At 35.7% G+C, this 27,674-nt stretch overlaps 1 protein-coding gene across 3 annotated transcripts in view; it reads left to right on the top strand.

Moving 5' to 3' along the window:
• The window catches only part of CBLB (Cbl proto-oncogene B), a 124,666-nt gene extending 98,805 nt beyond the window's left edge, over positions 1-25,861 (top strand). For 2 of the 3 annotated variants that reach the window (XM_069868517.1, XM_069868508.1), the window contains exons 11-19: positions 198-383; positions 2,626-2,991; positions 4,922-5,016; positions 8,593-8,739; positions 13,135-13,223; positions 13,323-13,457; positions 14,737-14,874; positions 17,329-17,448; positions 23,128-25,861. In XM_069868517.1, the coding sequence (XP_069724618.1) occupies positions 198-383; positions 2,626-2,991; positions 4,922-5,016; positions 8,593-8,739; positions 13,135-13,223; positions 13,323-13,457; positions 14,737-14,874; positions 17,329-17,448; positions 23,128-23,390 (1,539 nt within the window). In that variant the 3' untranslated portion in view covers positions 23,391-25,861. The remainder of the gene's footprint in view (positions 1-197; positions 384-2,625; positions 2,992-4,921; positions 5,017-8,592; positions 8,740-13,134; positions 13,224-13,322; positions 13,458-14,736; positions 14,875-17,328; positions 17,449-23,127) is intronic. The other variant, XM_069868525.1, reaches the window with a different exon arrangement.
• The last annotated feature ends 1,813 nt before the right edge of the window (positions 25,862-27,674 follow it).

Genomic DNA, 27,674 nt, shown 5'->3' with positions numbered 1-27,674 from the left:
TTCTGAGGTAGAATGACATGTAGCCTTCCCCTTAGGCTGAGCAACTATACTGTCTACTAATTTAAGAGTAGCAGGGTGTCCATTATGATAAATGACTGTTAACTAGTATACCTGAAAAGGTTTCACTCATGGAATGGAAGTTGTATACTTGGTCATCAAGTAAATACTTAGTGATATTTTTTTTCTCTATCTTGAAGTGCAATGAGAGACAAAATTCCCCAGTGACTTCCCCAGGATCTTCCCCTCTTGCACAAAGAAGAAAACCACTTCCAGACCCCCTGCAAATCCCACATCTTAGTCTTCCACCTGTACCCCCTCGTCTGGATCTTATTCAGAAGGGAGTAGCACGGTCACCATGTGCCAGCCCAACTGGATCTCCAAAGGTGAGTCTCACTGAATCATTAAAGCTTTATATACGAATGTTGAGAAATTGGTTTTGGTTGCTTTCAAGGTGAGCTTGCCTGTTTATTTTGGAAGATTAACTGTTATGAAATGTTCCATGTGTGTTTTCTTTTTCAGGAGTTGCCCTGTCCAAAAGAACTTGAATTCCTTGTAGCTTAGAAACACTTTAGATAGGAGAACTAATCAATGTAGATCTAATCTCCTTCAGTTGACTTTGGAGGATGCCTGTCCCTTTGCATAATACCTTACGTACTCAGATGTTTACAGCTACATGTATTGATCAAGTGTGACTCCTGTTTTTCTGATGATTGTATATCACTTGATTATGGTCAGAATTTCAAAGATATTACTCTAATGGATCAGTTGTGTAATAAAGCTCAATTCATAAAAATAAATAGAAATGAAAGTTTCCTGAAGGTAAATGTAAAGGTCGTTATCTCATTAAAATTACATGCTGTGCTCTGATGATGATTTATGCTCAATTTCCACAATTGCCTTACAAGAAAAATATGTGCAGATACACTTCTTTCAAAACTTTAAATGCCATATATTAGGACTGAATTTTAAAGGAAAAAAGTAATAATTCTATAGCAATAAATTGTATGATGTATTTTGGGAAAAAAATTATACTAAAGAGTTAATGATTTTTTGAATCAATAAGCATGAAGGAGAAAAAAATACTATGTTTGTTGCTCTCTATTACAAGTTGATAATTTGTTGTAATTGCCGTATAGAGAGGGCAAAAGTGATTTTTTAGGTGATGAATTCAAACTGGAAATTCAAAACATGGCTTGAAACCTATTTGCTCATAATTACACAGTATGAAGTATGCTATTTATTTTGTCAGGTTTTACTTAAAGCTTGAAAATCAACATCTTTTTAAGATACTAGTAGTTTGTAATTTAGGGGAAAAAATAGAAGTTAGAATAGTTTCTTTAATTGTCTTTCATTGCTTTTTATATTATACAAGGGAATTTATAACATATGGAGGATATATGCTAAGCATTTGGTATGTCCATTATTAATTAATTTTGCAGTAGCATATGTTCATGTCTTCTAAAAAACAGAAAATCAGAAATACCATTAATGTTACTTTAATTTTTTTGATGACATTGTTTTGAAAATGCTGGGTGTTTCCTTTAAACTTTCTCTGAAAAAAAAATTGTATTTTGGAGGGAGTGCAAGGGAAATAAGAGAGAGGCAACAAGGAATAATTTCATTTAAAGATATATGTATATATGTGTGTATTAAAAAAAGGAGAGTTTAGTTCTGCCAAGATTGCTGCTTCAGTTAAAAATACTCTTCTCTTTTTCTACAGTGGAAAAATTTAAGTATAGTTGTAATTATAAGCTATTATAAAAATATTTGACTTAGCTGTTTTATTGCAGCCTTGACAGTGAGAACAACTATTTTTCTTAACTAGCAGCTGAATTAAATACTGCTTTATTTAATACACCGTCTTATTTATATGAATAGATTTTTGGATAGAGTAACTTCATTTTCAATCTAAGTAAAGTATTGAGATGTTGCTTGAAGAATAATGGTGGGCAAAGCTGTGAAGTGAGAGCAAATACTGTTCTTACTTCAAAACTTTTTGTGGCCTTGATCCCTTCAAGAGGTAATAATATGCCGACTAATAATATGCAAGTAATCTTTCCTCTATTTCTTACAGTAGATGGTGGTAAGAGAAACATCTTTCATAAAGACCTGTTCTGAGCATTATTTTGTAGTAATTACTAAAATTACTACTCTTGTAGTAATTTTTTTTAATTGCTACCAAATAGTAATTACTGTTAGTATTTCTATCCGAATTAAAATGGTTTGGTTTTATCAGATTTGTGCTCTTGGAACTATATAGCTACCCATATAAGCTTTCCTTTTGGTAGCTTGGTTTTCACCTTTTTAGTACTAGTGCTCATAATTTTAGAAAATATATCATAATTTCATCATTTATAATACATTTAATTCTAACCAAGGAGGTTCTCTGGTGAAGGTTGTTTCCAGATGAGTTAATTTCAAACCTAACTACTTATTTAAGTATGTTACTGGAAAAACTGTACTGCCATTCAAACAAATTAGACACTTGTAACTATTTAACCTACTGGCTAATACTTTTATTATGCCTTGAAAATATCTCAGTTACAAATGGTAAAGCCATACTTGATCATAAGGCTTACGCATGCCTATATATAACTTTTTTTTTTAACTTAATATGTTGTTTAGTCTTCTCCTTGTATGGTGAGGAAACAAGACAAACCTTTGCCAGCACCTCCACCTCCCTTGCGTGATCCTCCACCACCCCCACCGGAAAGACCCCCTCCAATTCCACCGGACAATAGGATAAGCAGACATCTGCATCATCCAGAAAGTGTGCCTTCTAGAGACCAGCCGATGCCCCTTGAAGGCTGGTGTCCCAGAGATGTGTTTGGGACAAATCAGCTGGTAGGATGTCGAATAGGGAGTGATGCTTCTCCCAAACCAGGACTGACAGCAATTTCAAATATAAATGGAAGGCACAGCCGCATAAGTTCTGATCCAGGATTTATGAGGAAACATAGACGTCATGAGCTGCCTGCGGAAGGTGCTAAGGTATGAAATGAGCCGAATGTGTTGAGTTCTGATTTGACACCCTACTGTAGCATTGTCTTCCACTGGCTAAAGTTGTGTTTATACTGGTCAGTGTTTATCTGCTGGTTTCAAATCTTTCCTGTTGGTACTTAATAATAAGCTTATCATAAATAAATGGTTTGTTAAATATTGTGATTTGTAAAGCAGTAGTACATTAGGATCTAAGTTAAATTTTTAAAATAATGGTTTGGAGAGCGAATTCTAGATTTCCTGTATTCCTTCAGCAAATTATCCATACAGTTACGGTGCATGATAATAATACAGCACTGTATTCTGTAAGGCATAGGTGAGGACTTGGTAATTTCTTCAATACGGAATGTATGTGATATGCAGAGATGATGTATACAAATATACTTAAATTGACAGATATATTGTGTACATTACCATAAGAAGCTAATATTCTAAAGGTCAGTTGTCTTGTTAATCAGTAAACAAACTATTTTCAAGAGAGCATATAAATAAGACATGATGTTCATTATACTCTAGTGGAAAAGGTCTAACCTGCCTTGACCCTAAAAAACCAAGAGAGATGCCCCCAAAGCCAACCCAAATATAGACTCATTTATTATATCTTTAATGCCAGCAGTATGGGCAGTGTCTTTGATGGTAAAGTGTTCAGTGGCACAACCACAGTATTGCATTGTTTGATTTGGTGTTATCATCAGTGCTCTAAACCTCACTGCAGATGTTTAACATTGCAACTCCTCTTTTCATTGTCAGTCATTTACAGTATTATATGTCTCTTCAGCTGAATTTCGCCTCCTCCATACTTAAATCAGAACTCTGGCTATTGGCATAGTACATTGTTCTAATTTATCCATATCAGCTTTTGACTGCTCTTGGACAAATGTTCAGTGTAATGTCTGATAATCCATTTTCATTGCTGAGGATGTTCAGAGTTGTCACTTGCAACATTTCCACTGATTGTCTAGCTTGATTTGGCTAGGGAGCATCTGCTTGTCACCCACGGGAGAAATATGTTGTCCTTGGCTGCAGTATGAATAATCTGTATGTCTGTAACAATCATAGAATCATAAAATGGTTTGAGTTGGAAGGCACCTTAAAATAGTCTTAATTCCAAACCCCCTGCCATGGGCAGGGACACCTCCCACTAAATCAGGTTGCTCAAGGCCCCATCCGACCTGGCCTTGAACACTTCCAAGGATGGAGCATCTACAACTTCCCCAGGCAACCTGTTCCAGTGCCTCAGTACCCTCATTGTATAGAATTTCCTCCTAATGTCTAGTCTAAATCTGGCCCTCTCCAGTTTATACCTGTTGTCGCTAGTCCTATCACTACAAGCCTTTGTAAACAGTCCCTCCCTAGCTTTTTTGTAGGCCCCTTCAGGTACTGGAAGGTCACTATAAGGTTTGCTCGGTGCCTTCTCTTCTCCAGGCTGAACGAGCCGAACTTTCTCAGCCTGTCCTCGTATGGGAGGTGCTCCAGCCCTCTGATCATCCTTGTAGCCCTCCTCTGGACCTGTTCCAGCAGTTCTATATCTTGAGGGTTCCAGAATTGGACACAATACTCCAGATGGGGTCTCACAAGAGCAGAATGGAGAGGCAATATCACCTCCTTCAACCTGCTGGCCACGCTTCTTTTGATGTAGCCCAGGATGCAGTTGGCCTTCTGGGCTGCAAGTGTGCAAAGCTGGCTCATGTTGAGCTTCTCATCAGTCAGCACCCCCAAGTCCTTCTCCACAGGGCTGCTAATGTGTCCTGCAGCTCTAGATGGGGGAGGGTCACTTCAGATAACAGCTCTGTAGTGTGAAAGGCTAGGAAAGCCTTTACCTGTAGTCTTCGTAAGGTCTGTTTTGTAATACCTGGTTGATGAACATCTGTAGTAATAAGCAGCAGGAGAACACAAATTGTAACACTTGTGCAATTTTTAGATCTTTTCAAATGGTCATCTGGTAAATGAAGAATATGATGTCCCTCCACGGCTTTCACCTCCTCTTCCAGCTGCCTCCATCGTCCCTAGTATGAAGTAAGTTAACTTGATTTGTAAAAAAATGTGTTTACTGATGTGAGATAATAGCACTGATTTTCTTGTGCTAAAAGAAAAGCAGGAAAAAGAAAGAAATAAAATTATCTAATACAATTTCTGTGAACTTTAATGTGGTTTTATAAAGGAAACTTAACTTGTATTGGTTAAGTGGGAGCAGTTCAAATGTTAAATGAACATACTACGTTTGTATAGGAAGAGAAAATAAATTGTAGCAGATCTTGCTCACAGGCATTTGGCAGTGGCAGCAGACACTATCTGATTTTACTTCTACTACTACAGGAGAAGTGTGGTCAGGGCCATTTATCACAGGAGATGAGAGATTCTAGGAAAAGTGCTAAGAGTAAAATGCATTATTTCTGTGTGTGAGTTCTGCCCCTAATCTAGTCATGCTTTATACACATTTAACTTATTCAGGGTTCACACCAGTTTCTTTTCTTTGTTGTGGATGAAAACCAACCAACCAACCAAACATATTTTATATCCATTTTAAATGCAGTGAGCCTACCTGAGTTTCAGAATATGACCTATGTAGAAACTTTCAAGTTAAATAGTGTTTGGTTTATTCCTGTGAGTAGGTCCTATTTTGCTTTGTCAATAGAAAATTTGCCACTTTGTTTCAGAAGTACTTTATACCACCCTGATGTTTTCTGTGAGAGAGCCATCTGTTTTGAAGTATGTAATGAGTCGTGCAATTTCAAGTACTTTTGTAGTCTGTAAATACATTGGAAATATCTAGTTGATTTGAAGTAGTTAGGGAAAAGTAGCACCAAAAGATATTTCTTCTCTTGCTATCCCTTCTATCATGCAAACAAACTTGGAAGGTGAAATGATAGCTCCGTTAAAGGCAACTGTGACTTGGAAATCCCGACTCCCTTGAAATCAGTCTTTGGCATGGCACTTCTCCAGTGATGTTAGAAGGAGCACTGCTTACATGCAGGTTCCACACGTTTGAGAGGTGATGCTCTGGAGTACACAAGGTGTTCTTAGCTCATAGCTTAACAGGCCAGGAATTTGGATGCATCACCTGTTCTGTGCTAACACTCATTGCTTTGCAGGCTTACCCTGTGACAAGCAGAAAATTGTGTCCTCTATGAATAAAGGTGAACTGCATTTGAAGTTTTCACCAATTAGAACGCAGTAGGGACACACTTGGAATTTATCATGTATTGTAATTCAGTCTTAAAGGTATTCAAGTTGTGTACTCCACAGGGCAAATCAAAGTTGGCAAGTAGGGAGATTAAGGGGATTCATTTCAAAAACACGGTGCTGATCCAAACTGAAATACGTGGACTGCAAGTTCATTGTGTCTAAATTCTCTGAATTAGATTAGCAGTAAATGATGGAGGAACAACGTTTCTTTGAAGTCCTTCTAAATAAGCGTGAGATGTTGTTTTCCCTGGACTTCTGTTTATACCTAAACTGGATATTAAGTGGCTCGACAAAAACTAGTTCTCACATCTTTTCCTGTTTTGCCTTTGGGCCTTGGTGCTAATCTAGATATTAATATTTCAAATGTTGCTGTCGGCAGAAGCTTGAAATTCAATATATGATTGTGTTCAAAAGCCACAGACATGCTTACATATATGCCTTCCTATGCATATATGTGTCTATGTATATGTAACATCTCCAGAACATGCTGGAGATGTAAGAATGAGTGCACATTCACCAAAATGAGTGAGAAAATAGTATATTTTGTGGGCCTTTCAGTGGTTTACCTGAATATACTATAGCATTCTCATTGTCCTGATAAATCTTTACTTTCTGTTCTTTAACTGACTGTACAGCAGTGACATAAACCTCTTGTCCATCTAAGAAATCGAGGATGGAAAAAAACAATTTCACAAAAAGAAAAAAAAAGGCAAATTCAGTGCCATAGATCTTTTCCCCTGCCTTTGGCTTGTGTATCTTTGCAAAAGAAGTTGGATTTCCATCTTTCATGATTTTTTTTTCTGAAGTCAAAATATATAACTGGTTGAAGGAAAGAGTGTCTGAGCAGTTATAAGGAGCTAGGGAGCTCTAGACTTTGAATATATTCAACAAAAGCAGCATATCTGTCCCCTTCATTCTCTGTTCACCTTTCTCACTTTTTTTATCATTTATTATTTTAGCTAGTACTAATGGTAGTTAGTTGTGCATTTTTATTCACAGAGTACCTGAATGTTCTGAAGTCACGTGGCATCATCTAAAGTAAATAAAGATGCGTTTTTCCTTTGTGAAGCAGAGTGCTGTGTGAATCAGGCGCTGCTTGTGTTGGAAAAATGAGGAGATAGGCCCGCCCTGTTATTTCAGCTCTTGCCCTTATGATAAAATCAAACTAATTAGACCACAGTAAAAGAAAGCGTGTCCACTTCCTTCTTATATTTCCCTAGAGTCCTTAAGAACTTCCCTAAATGATGTATGAAGTAGATATATCATGTAATGCAGCATGTAGTTCATCTCAGGGGCCATTAGCCATTCTTTCAAGCCACAAATCAAAATGAGTCTGCATGTATTGCAGGTCTTTATTCAAGGTGCTCCAGCTGTGTTGGCTTTTTTTGTGGCAAAGAATAAAGTTGCTCTTCACTGCATAATGTAATATCCAAGTGATTTTTGAGGTTATACACTTATTGCTCTTCATGTTCACCTAGTATTAGAATCAAACTTCTGTTCATGGTTTTCAAGTGTGATCAAGCTAAAGTAAATGAAGTCTTTAATGTAATCTTTTGCATTTCTGATGCTTTGCGAGTTTCTTATTTATTGGAGTAATAAACTGAGAGAGTCCGTATAAAAGAGTAGATGATATTGATTGCTAGACCTGTATCTTAGCTAGTTATATTTTATGAAGGCCAAAAGAGATGTTGAACTTGTTAGTATCTAACAAAATTACTTTCCTCAGAATGCTCACTAAAATGAAGTTTTTGCACATCATTTTTTTATACTTACGTAACAGAAAACCGGATGGTAGGAGTGTTAGTTTTTAATTTTCAAAGAAATTTCGTATCCAGCAGTATTCCCCACAATGGAACTTGTTACCTGTGGAGATTGTAAAGTCCACTTCTTTCCTGAGCTTCCAGTCATTTCAAGAAGTGATGTAAACCACTGTCTGGGATGACAATTAAAGGCAATTATTATATGAAGTAAAAATAATTTAAAATACAGGCAAAGTCATGGATTTTGGTAATGTTATAGCTGGAAGAAAACTTCACTGAAAGGGTGAATGTGCACTGCCTCACTGAGCCATGAATTCAGGGCCATTGGCCCTGAATTAACTTCTGTTTAGTTCTTTTAATAAGTGCAAACAAGTTAATTCTTGTAAATGCCTGTTTATTACTCTGTTTCTTTGCAGTTCTGTGCTATGTTGTGCTTGCTTAAAGTAGCTGTTGGGAGGTCAACTGAGCATTTCTCTATGCAGTCTCAGTGACCTTACAAGTTTTAGTTTGAAATGGTGGTTTTGTTACCTTACATATAAAGACATATATAAAGTATGTTTAGGCTCAAGATGAGTATTTGCTGTATTATACTGAGGTCAATTATGTAACCAGTAAAGCAAAATCAATCCTTTTGTGATCTCCTTAGGTGCCCTGCTCCTTCAGCAAATTCTTTGTCTGATAAATCAAGGGATCACCCAGATGATGATGATGATGAATACAAAATTCCTTCTTCGCATCCTGTAATACTGAGCTCACAACCACCTCATAGTCATAGTACAAAACCTCTTGCTCGGTAAGGTCATTTAGCAGCTTTGGAGGCAAATTATTTACAAAAACTCCTGTTTTTCCAAAATTTAACTGGATTCAACATTTATAATGAAGGTTAAGCCTATCTGCCTTTTCAAGCTTGGTTTACTTATGCCTCTGTTTCATTTGACCACCACCACAATCATACAATACAGTGAACTTCACAGGTTTCTCTCTGTTCTGTCAGACTGGGATATTTTCTGCATTTCATCATCATTCTGAAATAGGTTGCAGTTTTTAGAACTGACTGGGAGATTCAGCCCCAACAAATCTTGCCAATTTAATTTTCAGGACAATAGTGTGACTGAAATTCTCAAAGTCATCTTCGAAAATCTTTAAACGTTCACATTTTATATAATTCATTTTAGGAAGTAAAACGGTACTGAAAAATATGTGAATTGGCAGTTGCATGTACATACTTCCATTCCCTTTTTATAGGCCTTTTGAGCCTGTTTCACAGCATGTTTTCTTTGGGCTTCTCAGGAAGGGAACCTTTTTTAAAAAAAAATCAGGTGGACTATTTCTCTTTTGCTTTAACTAAAATAATATCTAAAATAATATCTCCAGACTAAAATAATATCTCCAGACTGTCACAGTTTTGAATTATTAATGGATTATGGCAAATAGATTTGGAGCCAAGGGACATGACAACTGCAGGCTATGTCGTTCCTGGTGAAATTCTTTCTTTGACTTGTTTAAAAGAATAAGAATGCCTGGAATTAAGAGAGTAAGTCTTAGGAAAAAGAAGGACCTATTCTCTATTGGTCTTATAGGTCAAAGTATGATAGTAAAATCACGTATTGATTTAAAAAGTTTGGACTCTTCTGCAGTTTGGAAAATGCAGTGGCATATTGTTATTTTTTCTTCTTTCTGTCAGATTGTGATGTCAAGGACCTACCATCAATAAAACGCGTGTCTCATCCCAAAATTAGACAATTGGAATGTTTAGACCTCTTTAATCAGGCATTTAGAGCAGGTGGAAAAAAGTTCATAGTTTGATCACTCCTTGAAAGCTGATTAAAAGTTCTGTCATTATTAGAAATGCAGATCCAACCTTCACTGTGTCGATGTGAATGTGACACAGTTGCCTGAGCTTTATGGTATAAAGTACTTAAATCTTGAGTACTTAAATTCCTCTAGTCTGAGGCTTCAAAAAAAAATCAATGGTGAATAAAACTCTAAATGTTGATTAAGCAAAAAAAAAGTGAAGAAAAAAAAAATCCAAGGGCCAAATCCTTTTTACCTAGGCCATGTTTTATCTGTGTGTTCTGCTTCTGCATGGAACTGTCTTCCTGTGCCATGCAAAGTCATCTAAGAGAGGCTTGCATGGTAGAGTTACACAGGATTTAACCTTTCTTAGACAAGAAGTAGAATACAACGGAAGAGAGCAGTATGTGGACAAATTACCTTGGTTTAGCAGCTTCTGAGAGCTATGCCTAGGTTAGTAAGTAAGTAAGACCAATTGACTCCAAGGACCCCACATCTACGCTGTATATTTTGGGAATTTTTGGGTTTAGACTAGCCGTAACATGGTCTTGTGGCTGGAGTACCCTTTAGTAATTGCAGTACCTCCTGCAGGACAACTTTTGAGTTAAAATCATGGAGAAAAAATTGAGCCTGCATGCTCAGAGACTTCTCTGTAGTGTAAACTGTAAGTGAGGATGTCTTGTGGAGACTTGTTTCGGTTCATACTCATGACTGAACTGAAATGCAAATGTAGATGCACTCTGAAAGATTCTTGAGAACATAACCAGTGAGAAAATTAGAAACTTCTGGTTTTCTGGTATGCTTGTTTTGCAGGGGAAAAAAAATGCTTAGCGCTTTTAATGGGCTGGTACAGGATTTCACCATGCCCTTGGAATTATTAATAGAGGCTGTAGATGGAAAGATGCTTTTCAAAGGACTTTCTAATTTTTAGTTTATTTTTTACCTAGTACACTTGGTCTTGCACTTATGATTTTTTTTTTTGGCATTAATCCAGGACTTGCTACAGTGGAAATACCTCAGTTTGCATTCAGGTAGTTCTGTAATTAAAACCACTAAGTCTTATTATATAATCTGAAAAGAATTGCTACTTGAAACAAACCATTCTCCTAAGCATTAAAAAACCAAAAAAAATCCTATTGAATATTTGAGTCTGCATAATATATGAATATATATATATGATGATACTTTAAATGTCTCCTTTTAGCTAATGCTACTGCTTAGGCATGACAACTGTTATAAAACTTCCAAAAAGAATCTTGATTCTGGTTGATCGTGTATTCTTTTAATGCACTTTTTTTAATCTCACGGGGAGCGCAGTGTCAATAAACACTTAACTTTCAGTATGGTTTAGCAAAACAGTTAACTGTTTATTTATTTGTTTTGATTTTGTCATGAATTTTTAGCTTCTTTCAGTTCTGTCTCACCATGTCACCTTCTCTTATGTCTTTCCAGAGCAGTGTTACTCAGTTCTTGGATAGTACTTACAGATTTCAGTAAACTAAAGAGCCTACAAAAATTCTTATTGATGTTATGCTAATTTAGAATCTATGCAATTCTTCCATCCTACCTTCAATTTGTTATTTCTAAGACTTCTTGGGGTTTTTACCTGTAGATATGACAACACTAAAAATATTGCAAGAACAATACAAGAAATTATTCACAATCTTATTTTCTGGCAGATCAGTTAATTCTCCAGGCATGGGACAAGTTCAGCAATAAGAAATGGAAGGATAGACTGTCAGCATTACTAATTAGGCTACTGTTAGAAGAATGATACATTATTGCATTTTCTGTCTTTCCTAATAAAGCGTTTTCCAAGAGGAAAATAAAAGGACAGAAGGCCTGCTCATTCATACTCATTTGCTGCCCTTTTTTCTGGTGTTTACCTTGATGTAAACAGGTATTTTGGCACAATTGATCACTCAACTGGGCTGCTTATGACCTGGAGACTCTGAAGTGGTACCATGTGAAGTTATCTTGCCGCTGTTGCTGTTTAGATTGTTGAAAATGCAGAATAAATTCATATTAAATTAGGCAGTATACTTAGTTATTTAGTGTATAGGCTTAGGAGTCTGTGTTGCATCTACTGTATGTGAGAGGTTGAACCAATCTAATTTCAAAGATAGAAGCAACACTTCGTCTGCTACTTCCTTGGGGAAATTAATTCATAACAAAATAGCTCTTACCATTAGGATTTTTTTATTTTAAGTCTTGTAATTATACTTGCATTTTTCATTACTCCTAGTTACAACTCTTGGGACTACAAACACAATTTCACTTCCTCTTTCCTGTTTATATATTTTAAATGATTCCAGACCTTCATTCATTCCTCCTTTCCGTGTGGCCAAAGCTGATAGGTTTATTAATGTTCGTCCTGTTGGTAAAAACCCCAGATCTGAAATTTTAGCTCTATGTAGTTGTAGCAGATTTGCCAATATTTAGTAATAAGGATCCATGTTGGGTTGGGATTTTTATGTTTAAGCTGGAATTGTTCAGCCTAGTGGCCTTTTTCCAAAGAAACTCCCTGGTTCTTTCTGAATATGCAGTCCACAGTTCTAATAACAGGAGTAGTTTCCAAGTTCTTTGACATTTATTTAAACATTTAATATTATGAAAAGGCTTTTGTTCTGTGGGTTTTTTTCCCCTGCCATATTTGAACAGTATCATCTTGCAAAATTAACTCCAATGTTTTTCTGACAAGACTGCAGGCAGCTGGGTGCTGTTTGGTTTAGATTATTTTCATATTTAATTTGATACTGTTGTAATATGCTTCCATTTAAAAAAAATGTGGCAGAAGTATCAATGATGGGGTTTGATGCAGAAATGAATAGGCACCTGCAAAACTCCTTTGGCTTGCTTTTTTTTGTTTAATGTTTGGCTAAGAGTTTAGTTTAGTTGAAATTTGTTATTGCTGGTGAGGGGTGTGTTCTGTTTGGGTTTTTTGTTGTTTTGTTTAATGACTTTTATGTGTACTTTAATGTGGATAGTTACCAAAATCCACATTTCCCTTTATCGTATTTCTGCTAGGGAAAAATCAGCAGCCAAGAAGACAAAATAGGATTGAGTCTGTGATTTGACTGTGAATAAACTAATGACCTGAGCTCTAACCTGAGAACTGTTTAATGTTCCTCCTCTATCTTGCATTGCAGACTTCCATAAGTTGTGTATGCCATGTTAGTTTCCCACCAAGAAAATAGTATAATTCTTCAGAGGACTTCCATGGATAGTTTCTCAATATCTGTTCTCAATATAAAACCCATAAAGTTTAAAATTAGTGCAGCTTCTCTTTTCATTTCTTTCCCTGTAATGGGCTTCCAGTTCAAGTACTTGATCATCCTGGGAATTAATTCTTGGATAACTGGTTGATTCCTTCCTGTTTAATGTATCTTTTCAGGGTGTGTGAGAATGGTCAATGTGCTGGAGTAATGAACGGAACACACAGTACTACTTCTGAGATGAAGAAATCAAAACATCCAGAATTAGGTATGTTTTTTCTTTTCACTATTTAGCAAGAAAATTTACTTCGTGCTGTGCTAGGGGTACAGCAAGAAAACATTCACTTCTTGTGATTGTGTCATTCAGGAGATGCCTATGATGCACCTACTGTTCCGGTACCTTTGCCACCTGCACGACCTCCTCCTACCAGAGACAACCCAAAACACAGCTCTTTGCTCAACAGGACACCATCCGATTATGATCTTCTGGTGCCCCCTTTAGGTTGCAGACTTTGCTGATATATTTAATGATTAACATTGCCTAGATGAAGCAAATGCCATATTTATTGAAAAACAACCAATTCTGGGTATATTAAGAGTACCAAACAAGCTATGGGCTAAATATTACAGCTGTAAGTCAATATTTGTGTCAATGTTCTGTACTTGGTATCTGTTTGTAAGCCTTCATGCAGTACAGACCAAAAGACATACTAAATCTGTATTGGAGCTATGAAGAAAAGCAAAATCATTTTCCCTAAAATAAATTATTATGTCTCTTAATATGAAGCTTGATCACTCCAATTTAATGCAAGAGTGAAGGTGGGTTTCCATTGTAACTTAAATAATTCAATTTTTTTTATCAAATACAGAGAACAATGCCAAAGAGGTGGTATTTAATTAGAGACACAAAATTAAATCAATACATTTATTTCTAGTTTTTTTTCCACTATCAAGGGACAGTTCAAAACTCACTGCTGCTTACAATCACTGAAAACTGTCTTTTCCAAACCTGATTTCTATTCTCCTACACAGAACTCAGTGAGCTCTGCATATATACTGGAGCTGTGCTTAGCCATTCCCCACACCTTCATTGACAGACTCAGCTGCAAGATTGTTACTGTGGTGTATGTGTCATTAGCCAGTTTTTCTGAGTCCATGAAACCTTTTGAGCATGTTCTGGCACTGTATTCTGGTCCCTGAAGTGTTCGTGAGTTGTGAGAGTACATAGAATTAAAGGCAGAAGAACACCTAAAAATCAGACTACAAGGTCACCCTGGTCCTGTCTGTACTACCTTTGTGTACAGAATACATTCTTTCATCAAGCTCTGAAAATTCAATTTATATCTGAGGTCAGAGCTTTAGAACAGCAGATAAAGATAATAAGCAGTATAAATGTTGCAGGTTCAGTGTAGTCAGCACTGGTGTTTGAATATATTTTTATTTGCTTAGCCAGTGGAACGTAGCAGTTTTTCTACAATGATACTCAGTGAAGCTTTCATTATAATACACTATTTGCAACAGAGGTACTGAAATAAATCTTTCACCCCATCGCAGAAAAGAAACTGAGTGCTGCAAAAGGTCTTTCAGAGCATGTTTTAGAATAGGATTGTGCATAGTAAGAGTCAGGTTTACTATTTCCTTACTGGAATCACTCTGCTGCTAGATGAACCCTAGGGGTAAAAGACTCAGCTGCCAGAGAAAAATAAATTTTAAGCTTTCCTCTTTATTCTACAGCTCTTAATGAATTTTTGTTCATGGTATAATTCTTTTCTAAACTGCAGGTGAAGATGCATTTGATAGCTCACCCCCTTCACTCCCCCCACCACCACCTCCTGCTCGACACAGCATGATTGAACACACAAAACCTGCTGGCTCAGGAAGCAGACCTTCTTCAGGACATGAGCTGTTCCTTCATTCTGGTAGGAATACAAAGGAAAACTTTTTATTCAATTTTCCTTTATTTCAGAAGCATATATGTTCTGTGATAAAGTTGTCATCAGGCTTCAGAAGCCTGTTTTATCTATACGTAGTTATAAAAAATATTTTAAAATAGAGGGTTTTTTAATGATGAGGATGATACAATTCAGACTGCAAAAAGTCTTAACTTTTCATAATCACGCAGCAATGAAATAAGGTCACTATTTCTGTAGCAGACAAAGACAATTTTGGTAAATTGTGCTTTCCTGGTAAGAGTTGTTACTTGTGAAGTACCAACTTTTCTGTTGTAATCTGTGGTACATGTTTGTATCTCTTTTGATAACTCTGTTGTTTTCTGTATCAAAACATAACTCATGGGACTTATTTTCAAGTTGCAACTTGGGGAAAAACTAGAATGTAAGGGAAAAGAACATCCTGCTTTAACTGTTGTAAAAAGTGGCAGCAAAATTATGTTAATTGTGAACACAATTGCAGGTTCTTGTGGGTTCATAACCTTTTGGATAAGTCAAGTTTTCACCCGTCTTTCCCCATGAATCACCGTGACACTGTTTCAGTCTAGTAATCTGCTCATAAAGGTATAAAAGCTGTGTTCAGAATTCACAAATTTTGTCTTTGAGGTAAAAAGCATTCAATTATCAGATTAATCAAGTCAAATACATTTGCTTTTGATGATAGAAATTACAACAGGATTAGTGTAGGTTACAGTGCATACCTGTAAAATGTCTTTCTTTTTTCTGTATGGAAGCATCTAGCGGATGTTGCTGTCTTAAGTTTTCCTGTCCCAGGAGTGTGTTTAGTGACTATCTGCCTTGTGGTGCAGCGATGTGTCTTCCTCCTCATATCTGTTTTTCTTTGAAACTGTATGGAGAGGGATGAATTTGAAATATTTTGGTGATATCACAGGAATGCCAAAACATAGATGACAAGCAGTTACGTGCAAGACCATAATGGCTTGATAGGTTGTCAGGTGTTTGGCTGACCCTAGTGGGTGATACTAGCTGTGGGATGAGAGTGAGCTAGTTTAGATTGAACTGGATTTACTTTTATGGAATGTTTTTTTATGATGTACTTTCTGCCACCAGTCAAGGCCCAACATGGAGTAATTTGCCAAAACTGCATACATTTTATAATGCAAATTCAGCTCATTATATTACTTTATCATACAAGCCTCTAAATGTATCCTAATAAAGAGACTTAGTACATTACAGGATGCAAAGGATGCAGGACCAGGAATTAATTTATCTTCTGCACTTCAAAACAAAAATAATGTAATCTTCAGCAATACAGTCTCAATGGGTGCCTCAACTGCTGCAGAAACACAGACTGCAGCATTCAGTTCTAGCGGGGATGGAGAGGAAAAAGAGAAGTGCTCACACACAAATGCACTAACTCCATTGATGCCAGAAATGTGCAGGAAATATGGCAGAAATATCAAGAAATATGGCAGATAATGTTACAAGAATGTTTAATAGCTTTTCATTTGGAAAATGTATCTACGTTTAGGTTTTTTCTTGATATTTGCAAAGTGAATACAATCTTACAGCAGCAGTTTTTTAGTTGTCTTAGAAGTGTATATATCTGCTTAGGCATACATGGTTGTGTGGATTGCTTTTTTTTTTTGTTCATTTCTAAAACCACATTACTCACTTTGCATCTTGTCAAATAAACTGCTGTTGATGATTTATGATGAGGTTTTGATGATGGGTTTCCATACAAGTCTTAGGGATGATTTCTCAGCTATCCATCAGAGCCTGTCAGATTAGAGTAATAATCTCATCATCAACAACAGCAAAAAGTTGTACTCACATACAAATACTGCTATGAGTCCAGAGCAGAAGCCAGGTCCAGGATGAAATTAACGCTTGTCAGGACTATCTTTCTCTAATTTTTTAAATTCTGTTCCTGTAATCAGCAGTAGAAACTGAAAAGCCTAGTCACAGTCTTTACCATGCCTGCAATATTTACCTGTAGCTGAGACTGTCAGAACAGGAAATCTGCCCTGCAGTCTTTGTGAACTGCAAAGCATGGAGGTGGAGTATCTGGGATGTTTCTATAATAATTGTGCTGCTTTGGGCTTTGCAACCTCTTCCATGCTTTGCCAGCCACAATCTTAGCAGTGTCAGGGTTGGGTAATTGAAAGATACCGCATGGATGTAAATTAAAGAGCCATAGTCAATGCAGGATAGACTGGCTTTGAGCTGTGGCCTTGTTTTTGGCACTTGGAGACATAGTTATGTGTCTACTGTGTAAGTGTTGAATTTGAGTGTATATGTGTGTATGCACATGCTACGGGGGAACATCTCTGTTTGGATTCATGGCTATGTCTGAATGGAGGCTTTTTTAAGCCTAGGTTCTATGCATCAGCCTGCCCCCTCCTCCCTTAAAATAATAAATCTAATTATTTTAAGACATGGGGTTTTTTATTGTTCTTACAGATCCCCATTTTGATCTGATGACTGGTCATGTTCCTTTGCCACCTGCTCGTAGAGTAACTGGAGAAAATGTCAAAACTAATAGGACATCTCAAGATTATGATCAACTTCCTTCCTCTTCAGGTAAGGTAGAAAACTGTTCTTGTAGAAAACTGCAACTTAATGAAACAAATAATATTCATCCATAAAGTCCAAGAATTTTTTTTTTCATTCTGGACAACAAACAGCAATGATAGTACTGCTTTACAAAAATACTAAATCATCAAAGTATAAGAAAGATCAAAGTTTTGCAATAAAGGTAGAAGTGGCTACCTCTTCTATGTAGGTGTAGATATTATGACACCTATTTCACCCACTGCCAGACTGAATGCTTATGTGAGTTCTAGTGTTCCTTATTTTTAGAGAAAGGCTGAGATTTTCTTTGCCACCTTTAAAGCTCACAAGAGATCAGAAGCCCTGCAGGAACCACACGCATCTTATATCTTTGTTTCGTTGCTCCTTAAAAAAAAAAAAAAAAAAGTAGCTTCACTCTCTAAAGTATTATTATTTCTGAATGCTTTTTGCTAAGTTCAAAGAAGATTTTAAAATATTTTTTAATAAAAGAACAAGAAGCAAAACCAGTTATAATTCACTTTTCCATCTGCAATGGAACAAGTTTCATTGTAAAAAGCCTTATTGCTCTCTACACTTGCCTGAAAGAAGGTTGTAATCAGGCAGGTGTTGGTCTCTTCTCCCCAGTAACAAGCGATAGGAAAAGAGGAAATGGCCTCAAGTTGCACCAGAGGAGATTTAGATTGGATATTAGGAAAAATTTCTTCACTAAAAGGATTGTCAAGCATTGGAACAGGCTACCCAGGGAAGTGTAGTCACCATCCCTGGAGGTATTTAAAAGATGTGTAGATGTGATGCCAAGGAACGTAATTTAGTGGTGGACTTGGCGTTGTTGGGTTTGCAGTTGGAGTTGATGTTTTTAAAGGTCTTTTCCAACCAAAACAATTCTTTGAAGTCCAGTAGAAGCAATACCTCTACCACTAAATTTTTGCTTATGGGTTTTAGGGAACACAAATTGTATTTAAAGGAAAGCTACTCAAAATAATTAAAATAATTATAAAAAATAAATACAATATCACTTGTGGTTCAAAGTAATTCACCAGTTTATAGACAAATTTCTTTTTTTTTAGATGTGCATGGTTTGTGGGGAGGGGAGAAGAATGTACCACCTGTATCATTTTGCTCTGTGGAGAAACCACACAAAAAAGAGCTGAGTGATGCCTTCATTCTCCAGATGAGTGAATTGTGCATGAAAACTCTTTTCTAATGCATAAGGAAATGAAGGGATTTATTTCTCTACTGTTTCAGTTGTGATGATCATGTTTAATTGCAACAATCACAAGTGGAAAAACAATGTATTTTTTAATTGTAATTATATGACTCCATCTTAGGAATATGTAGTTTAGCTCTGCCGTGGTATAGGAATGAAGTACTTTATTTTTTCAACTTAAAGTGCAGGGGAAATTAAGTAAGCCTGAAGAGTGCTACAGAATTTTTAATGAATAATGCTTTTGAAAATTAGTGTGATGCCTTTGGTAAATCATAGCACTTCAGGGAGGGTGGATTTACTGATATAACAGTTTGTCTTTTTTTCCCCGTTGCAAAAATATTTTATAATGCATGTTTTATATGTGACAGTGAGAGATTTATTTATCTTACAATGTTAGCCTGATTTATTTAGGACATTTTAAATTCTTCCATAAAATAAGTTATGACAATGATATAACTACCTTTTAAAGCTACAGAGTTTTCCTGCAATTCTTGCAGTTCTGTGGTGAAACAATTTTTAATTTTCCTAAATTGCTGCAAGTTGTTTGCTACTTAACATCTCAGAGCTTTCTGATGTCACTTAATAAATACTTTTCCATCTGTATGTTTCCCACAGTCGTCATCTAAAACACCCACGTGTGTCAAACTTTGCTATAAATATCATTTTAAAACAGCATGATGAACAGCAAGATATTCAATTTAATTTCAATTAAATGAAAACTATGTGATAGATCATGTCATACTCTTAATTGGAAAGTTGTTTTTACAGTGGCAGTAATTCCATAGTATGGAACTGATGAGCCTCAGGATGAGCCAATTCACCTTCACTTATAATTTGAAAAGACAATATAGAGTTGTAACTGTATTCAGAACTTTTAGTTTAGCATCTATTCTGAAATAATCAGTTCCATTAGGAAATTCTTAATTTCAGCCCTTTTATATGATAATCCTTCGAAACGAAATGCTGTTCACTCCAAAATCTAATTATAATTTAGCCACTAGCTCCCCATAGTAGCATAGGCAGTCCTTTAACTTCTGTTTTCAAGATTGCTGTCATGATGTTTAACTGAATCGTTAGCATCTAATGAGAAATTTCTTCTAATTCAGTAATGTATTTTGTATTGAACACTTGAGCTTTCAACTATGATGTAACTACCCCAAAAATGTATTTTTCAAAACTTCTTAAATAGACCTTTTTAAAATTACTATGATAAAAGCAAGAAAAGGAGATATTAATAATAATTAGTTTATTTTACCAAAGCACAACCAATGGTACGTGGAAAAGGTAGAAGAAAATTAGGCCTTTAATGTAAATGTCTGCTGTGTTTTACTGAATTTCGCTACTCCATAAGAAATGATTTAACTATATTTTCTGCTGCCTATTCACTCACCTGGCATTATTAAAGCTCTTGCATGCAAACCTAAATTTCTTTACATGAAAATGTTGGAGGAGAGTGTCATAGAATCATAGAATAACCAGGTTGGAAGAGACCCACCGGATCACCGAGTCCAACCATTACTATTTCAATGTGGATTTCACCTGTCCCTTGGGGGATTAACCTGCTGCAGTAATGTACATTATCAAGGTCATACCTAGATCTTGATGGACCAGTATGAGCAGGTTACTCCTTTCTCACTTTTTCCCAGCTCTGTCAGTTCTTTAGTATAGATGTCCCCTGAGTATGCTTTGTTCCTGTACCCTGTTAGATTAAATGTAGCTGGTTGCCACTGTTCCACAGAGGGCCTTACACAACAGACCTTTGTCAGCTGGTTCTTGGATGCTTCTCAGTCTGTTGGTGCAAGACCGTGGAACATACATGACGAGCAGCAAGGGATGAAGAGGGCTGTTTCACAGCAGGAGACAGTTGGCATCATTACAAAATCCTCCTCTCACTGTGCTGCAGAGCTCTCGTATTACAACTTTTTAAACACTTATTAAATGAATCCATCTCTGCCTTTATACTAACCCGTTACCTAAGGGTTAATTTTAGTGCTGAATTATAGAAATATAAGTGATAGAGGAAGCTCCTTGCTATAGAAACTGTTAATTTAATTACACAGTTAGAAAATCTATTTGAACTTCTAGTTATGCATCCGCGGTGGCTGAAACATCAGAGGATAGGAGGTTGGGAAGGAATGTCCTGCTTAAATACCTCTATCTCAGTGTCCAGATGGACATGCAGCTTAGGCTTAGTATCTTTAAGCTCAGGATCCAATGTGATACCCAGCTTCAGCTAAAATTTTATTTGGATGTGAAGATATTGAAAGAGATGTCAGCGCTTGAAAAAATAATAATGGGAATTGAGTTAAAGAGAAGGCTGAAGATCTTAAAGTATATGTGCTATAGAGAGATGTCACTGTAGTGAGAATAAAATGCCTGTGCTGCAAATCTGCTGACAGAATTAAAAATGACCTTTCTAAATGATGTGATTGCTTAAGAAAGTTTGTTCGGAAGCTTCAGCACAGTGAAGGTTTTACACAAGAAATAATTTTGGTTTTAAGCATATATTACACTGGGTAGAGAAAATGTACCTCGCATTACGCACACACAGAGAAGGATCTGATCTATGTATTAGGAGTTCCTTTTTTGCTTCAAGTCCAGGGAAAAATGTAAAGTTTGCAAATTAATTTTGTTACACCTTCTATAGAAATGAAGTCCATAACAAAACTTCCATATTAAAACAGTTTGAAATGTTTGTGAAAGAGAAATGACAGGTTTTGCCATGATATACCTTCATTTTAAATATGAAGAATCTTCTGTTACAGCCTTGAATTTTCTAAAATCAGTGAAATGAGAAATTTGACCTCATTTCTGATTTGGTTTTCAGTTATTAATCACATTTCCTGAGGTATAATTATTCTCTCAAACCAGTGTGTTTCATGGATCTTTTGCACCTTCATAGGAGGTTTGTATCTGTTTCAGGTGTGTTGACTAGAATGTTTAGTGTTTTATATAATTCTTTTCATCTTCAGAAAGAAAAAAAACATAGTAAATATGAAAGAGCCCTTACTATCTTGGGATGTGTCATAACTATTTGCAAGGAAAATAAGCAATTAAATTAGAACATAATTAATCTTAGCCCCATATTGTGAATTTTTAATCAAGTTACTCTCATCTGTTTGTTATATGAGTATCCCCATTTGGCTAAAAGTACGGTTTGCCTATCATCCATGAATTAAAAAACTGAATTAAATTTTATACCAAGAGCCTCATCTGAATGCGCGGAAGCTAAGTTGAGAGAAAAATACACCTTGGTTAGAGGTGCACAATTGTCAACTATTTTCATTTATCTGAAATGTTTGATTCACTCAGTTGAATTACAGTTCTCTATCCAGTTTTATGATAAGGAAGCATGTTCTAACAGCAATGCTAGAAACATGAAACACAACATTCTTTCATCACTAAAAAACTGTCTCTGAAGTACTTAAGACTGCTCTCAGTGCAAGTAAACAGGAAATATCGCAGCCAGAAGTTCCTCTAATTTATCTATTATCAAAGTCACTTTTGATGGAACTTTTTAGAACCCTTTTTGAAGGATTAGACTTTTTTTTAAAAAAAATACTTTGCTCTTAGAAGTGTTTTCTGCTGTATGCCTGCTTGTATTTAAGCTTCTTATTGTGGAGTCAGTGAGGATAAAGACGTTTCAGTAAAGTACCAAGTTTGCTTGAGCACGAAACTCTTGACTCTGAGTAGATTAGCAAGTCTGAATATTAGCTTTTTTCAACAGCCCATCGTGATTCTTAGCAGCAGTATTAACTGTGAAGGTAACTTTTCAATAGAAGAGAAGGAAGGGGGACATATTTCCAAGAGAGAACAGGAGAGGAAGGATAGTGTTCTGTTCTCAGTGCTGAAAATAATTGGACTAGAGGTTTTTTTGAGAAACCATTTGCTTCTGTATTTGTGCGTAGCTGCTAGGCATGAAATGAACTGCAATTGACTGAACAAAATCTGCAAGATGTACCAATAAGCGAAGGATTATTCTCCCTCAGGCATATTTGGCTGGAGACCTCTCTTTCACAGCTTATGGTCCTGAATAAAATTGTGATCAAATTTGGCTGTGATTTTAGGGTTGGTTTGGGTGGTTTTGGGGGTTTTTTGTTTGGTTGTTTTGTTGTTTTTTTTTTTAAAAAACCCAGAAGGTGTTCCCAAACTCTGGGTTGGGAGTGGAGACTCTTTAAAATTTTGAGTGATTATTTTCACCCTTCTTGCTGTTTCATCATATTTATTTTTCTTCCAACTCTGGATAATTCAGATTGTGTCGTATTATTAAAATAGCATTTCACTATTTTATTTCCATTTTGGATGTTCTTGAGAAATTCAGCTTCTGTCTCAATTTTAAAATGAGATTTATCAGTAAATGAAAATATATCTTTGTGTATCTTTACAATTTTACTTTTTAAAGTGCTTCATGTGGTCTGACCTACTTATAACACAATTGTAAGTCAATTTATAATGATTTCTGTTTCCTTTATTTGAAACAGATGGTTCACAAGCACCAGCCAGGCCCCCTAAACCACTTCCTCGGAGGACTGCACCAGAAATACACCATAGGAAAGTATACAGCTCTGATAGTTCCATGGAAAATGTGGATGCAAAAATTGCAAAACTTATGGGAGAGGGCTATTCCTTTGAAGAAGTCAAGAGGGCACTTGAAATTGCCCAGAATAACGTTGACGTGGCCCGTAGTATTTTAAGAGAGTTTGTCTGTTTTCCTCCACCGGTCTCCCCACGCCTCAATCTATAGCAGCGTCAAGATTTTCTTGGAGCATGTGAATTCTACATGTACACGCGTGGATTGGGGAATGAGAAAAAGAAGAGAACAGAATATTTTTCTTTCATCCTTAATAGAAGGGTGTTTGTTTCCAGCCGTTTATCAAAGGCTCATGGCTGCTCTGATCAAGACTTATAAATATGCTGAGGCTTATGTATTTTTGCTAGCCATACTTTTTTAAATCAGGGTTGAACTGACAAAATAATTTAAAGAAGTTTACTTCCCTAGAACTTTTAATCTGTGAAATGCTTTTTCTTGTTTACAAGTTGGCAAGTTACAGTTTTCTAGTTGATGCCTGTACTATGTTCCTGTTCATATTCCCTTGTTATTTCTGTGGTCAGTTCTGCTGTAGCATTCCCAACAGTTTCAATGCTGACCACTCCAACTACATCATCCATTATCACTTTCCAGAAGTTCCATGTTTTGGTTTATAGGTTGTTTGTTTGTTTTTGGTTTTTTTCCCTCTTTACAAAATGCTTTAATTGTTTCGGTGTTTTTTTTTTTTTTTGTATTTCAGCTCATCAATTGCAAAAAGTATGTGGCCTTCACTACTGATTTTTTTCTCTTCTTCTGAGATTCCTTTGCTTTTGAGAGAGGAAGTATCTGAATGTAAAATGTATTAGTCTATGAACTGCCTTTTCAAAGGTTTTTTGACAGTAATATTGGGCAGCTTTCTGTTTAACATGAATTCCATGACCTTGTAATCCTCAAAGTCTTTTATACACAGTTTCCACAAAAATATCCCAACCAACAAATAAAACATGTCATGCAGCAGTGATAGAGTTCTAACATGTAAAAGCTCTTGCAAATTTGAGTATTTAATTGCAAATGTTCAAAAAAGCCCAATGCTCATGATAATAGTGTTTTGATTACAAGCTAATGGCATGCTAATTGCGCCAGTTTTCTATGCAAACTGTGACATGCCAGTCTAGAAGGTGTCTTTTTGAATCATATCAATGGTGTTCAGGTAAATTCCAGTTCTAGCTTCTGTAAAGTAGAATGCGGTTAATTTTTTTGTTTGAGTGATTATCCTGTGGTTCATTGTGGCTTGGATCAGTTTGTATTAACATGGAAACATTAAATCTTTGATGCACTGTTAATTCCTAATGCTACTGTAGCAATATTTTTTGCAAAGTTCTTTAGTAAACACCTCCTCTGTACACCTCTTTATTCTCAAATATGTGTTTGATACTCTAGTTCATTCACTCACTTTCCAGCTGCTTAGTTGGAAATACGTTTTTGCTTGAAGTTGTTAGCAATACTCCAGGCTTTGTTTCATTTTTGAGCCCAAATTGATGCAAGCCAAATTGAAAATCTTTCCAATTTCAGAAAAGAGAGGAGACAACACTTCTCGTAGTATACTCAAAGGTGAGAGTCCAAATATTTCCAGAATAATTCTTAATATTGCTGCTTTTTTGAGTTTGGGTTTTTTGGGTTTTTTTGGGGGGGGGAATTTCAAAATCATCTTTTCTTCTGTTACTATTGAAAAGATAAAACCATGTGGTATTTAGAATATTTTTCACATTTTGAGATGTGACCAGTATATGAGAATTTTCAGTGTGCTGAGCTGGGTGTGAGGCATACATTTTTATTGTTTCCTTTCAGTTATCAGTATTCTCCTTCACTCAGATCAAGTGGTAAAAGTTAAGTCACTTACAGGATCAGATGTCAGCAGCCAATGTATTTGTTTTAAAGATTTTTTTTTTTCTTTTAAAGACAGCAAATAGCTGAATTGCAGGATTCAAAATAAACACAGGAGAAATTACTGTGGTATCTTAAAGTCCATTGTTTCATCAAAGAACTTATTCATGGAACTAGTTAAATAAATTATTCTTGAAACTAATTAAATGAATTATTTTGAAGCATCACAAAGCATAGCATGGATATCATTAATCTGCTTCATTGATAAAAAATGTTCAGGAGAATTCAGGGTATAGGGAAGAGCTGCTGTTCCATTTTGATTTATGCCGATTACTGAGTTTGTTCTAGAAAAGGGCATTTGCAACTTCCTTTAATATTCAGTCCTTGAGTACAATTCATGAGAAGTTTTGTTTGAGGTTATATTCTGTGCTTTTTAGTTCAAGTAAATCTTTCCTCTGTTTGAGGGAAAGTTTTGTGCAGTCTTGAATGCTCTTATTCATTTGGTTTGTTTACAACATCACTCTAGTATTTTAGCTAACTATAAATTCAAAATGATTCATGCTATTAAATCAAACACTCTGTAGTGGAATTACTTAAACGAGGTTCTAGCCTAACTGCCAGCATAGGAATGATGACAGTTTAAAAAGAACGCTTTACAAGGATGAGGAAACATTCTGCAGATTGAGTTTTGAAAATGTGAATCGTAATGGAAACCTAATTTTCCCCTTTTTATGCAGAAGCTTAGTATAAATAGTCTTATATTTCAATTAGAGGCCAGAACTGCTGCATGATAGATGAAGGTTTTTTAAGTTTTTCCTTCTCCTTTCTGGCTGTGTCCACCAGAGACGCTTTTTTTTTTTTATTCCCATGTGTAAAAAAAAAAAAAAAGCTTGATGAGCAATAGTGGTAACTTGAAAAGACTTCCATGAATCTTTAAATGGGTGTGCTAATAACACTTCTAAATAGTGGAATGGGAAGACTATTTAAAACCTGTTTTGGTTAATAGTTTTAAAGTCAAATGGAGCGATTTTGCTTTGCTAGAGTGTTGATGTTTACTCTGCAGGAATTTATGGGCTTAAAATAAATTAATCTGGCTACAGTCTAGTTCTTTAAACACATTCTCTAAACATATTTTAACCTTTGAAAGACAAAGGTTTAAGCCTGGCAGTGTGTTATGTACAACTTTAAGGAAGACTGACTTTAGTGAGAGTGCTTGAATGAACAAAGTTGCTTAAGCTGAGAAATATGCTACCACATTTCTTTAAATTAAATGTCATTGCAGGCTTTAGACCATCATTCTGATGTCTGCTGCCTCAACTCTTGTCTCCTTTTGGCCAGATTACTGCATTTTAAGCAAATTGGCTGTATCAGAAGTTGAGCAGAGTAAGGAGGACATCAGCAGCATGGCTTTTTTCCAAAGACAATGAGTAGAAAAAATTGGAATTGTGATAAAATAAATGGATTTAGTATGAATGGCCATGTTAATGGCTAGGCTGGAACCTTAAAATTGCGACTGGTAAAATTTTTTAATGTTCAGTATCTCAAGAGTGCATCTGGCACAGTTTTATTTGTAATGTGAATTTAGGAAGTTTTGTACCGGGATCATTTCTTCTGTTATATTTCTCTCATTTTCAGCTTGAAGCTTTACTTTGCACTGATGACTCTGACCTGAAAGCATTTAAATTTATGTCTTAAAGCTTGACAAATTTTGAAACAAATGAACATCATATTCTAAGCCAAGTCAGATACTACCTGTTGACCTGGAATTTAGTGCTTTTAGGAATGACTTCTTGAAAACGGACTTCAGTAGTTTCCATTTTGAAGGATTTTCTTTCAAATAACTGTTTTATCTGAAAATGCCTTTTGTAAACTTGTCTAACATGTGGCAAACTTAGTTATGTGTTCAATTAATTTATATTTTATTCAACATTCTTTTTAAATTTTGGTTATTATGTAAGCTCAAGTTCTTTATCTGTTCTTGTAAGGTATTTTATAAAATTAATGTTAACAGAATGTTGTGTTGGTCTGTAATTTTTCAAGTCTCTGTCTCTTTTATTGAATATCATCACTTTTCACATGGTGATTTAGAAACATAGCCTATCATGCATAGGGGCCTTAGAAACCATTGTTTTGTAAGCCACAGAAATGAGGTCTTGCTTTAAAATAAGGTGAATCATTGCATTGAGACATTCACTTTACATTACTTCACTTCTGAATTCCAGTTATAAAAATTTATAAAATGGCAGTAATTTTGCAATGTGTATGGAATGGTTATATGGCAGAAAGATGATAACCATTAAATACTTAAAATCTAAATTTGTAAACGTAAACTCAGACTGTACATTAATTTACAGAATTTTTATCCAAAAGAAAATTACAATAAGCTCGTACTGATATTTCTGTAACATCCTCTGTGTTTGCATTCTCAAGCATTGTACTCAATGTAAAAAAAATATTTTAGGAGTGTAGAACATTTTTTTTTCTATTATTGTATTCCAGCATTCTAAAAATGCTTAGAATTTCTAACCCTCTACTATGCATGACAATACAACTGTTACTATTTAAAGCCCAACACCATTCCCTGCAGGTCAGATTAGACTTTCAATGAGATTTTCC

Source organism: Phaenicophaeus curvirostris, chromosome 1 (assembly GCF_032191515.1).
Source record: "Phaenicophaeus curvirostris isolate KB17595 chromosome 1, BPBGC_Pcur_1.0, whole genome shotgun sequence".
Taxonomy (NCBI): Eukaryota; Metazoa; Chordata; class Aves; order Cuculiformes; family Cuculidae; genus Phaenicophaeus; species Phaenicophaeus curvirostris.
The sequence above is the reverse complement of the archived record's forward strand: the minus strand, read 5'-3'. Positions and strand labels throughout refer to the sequence as shown.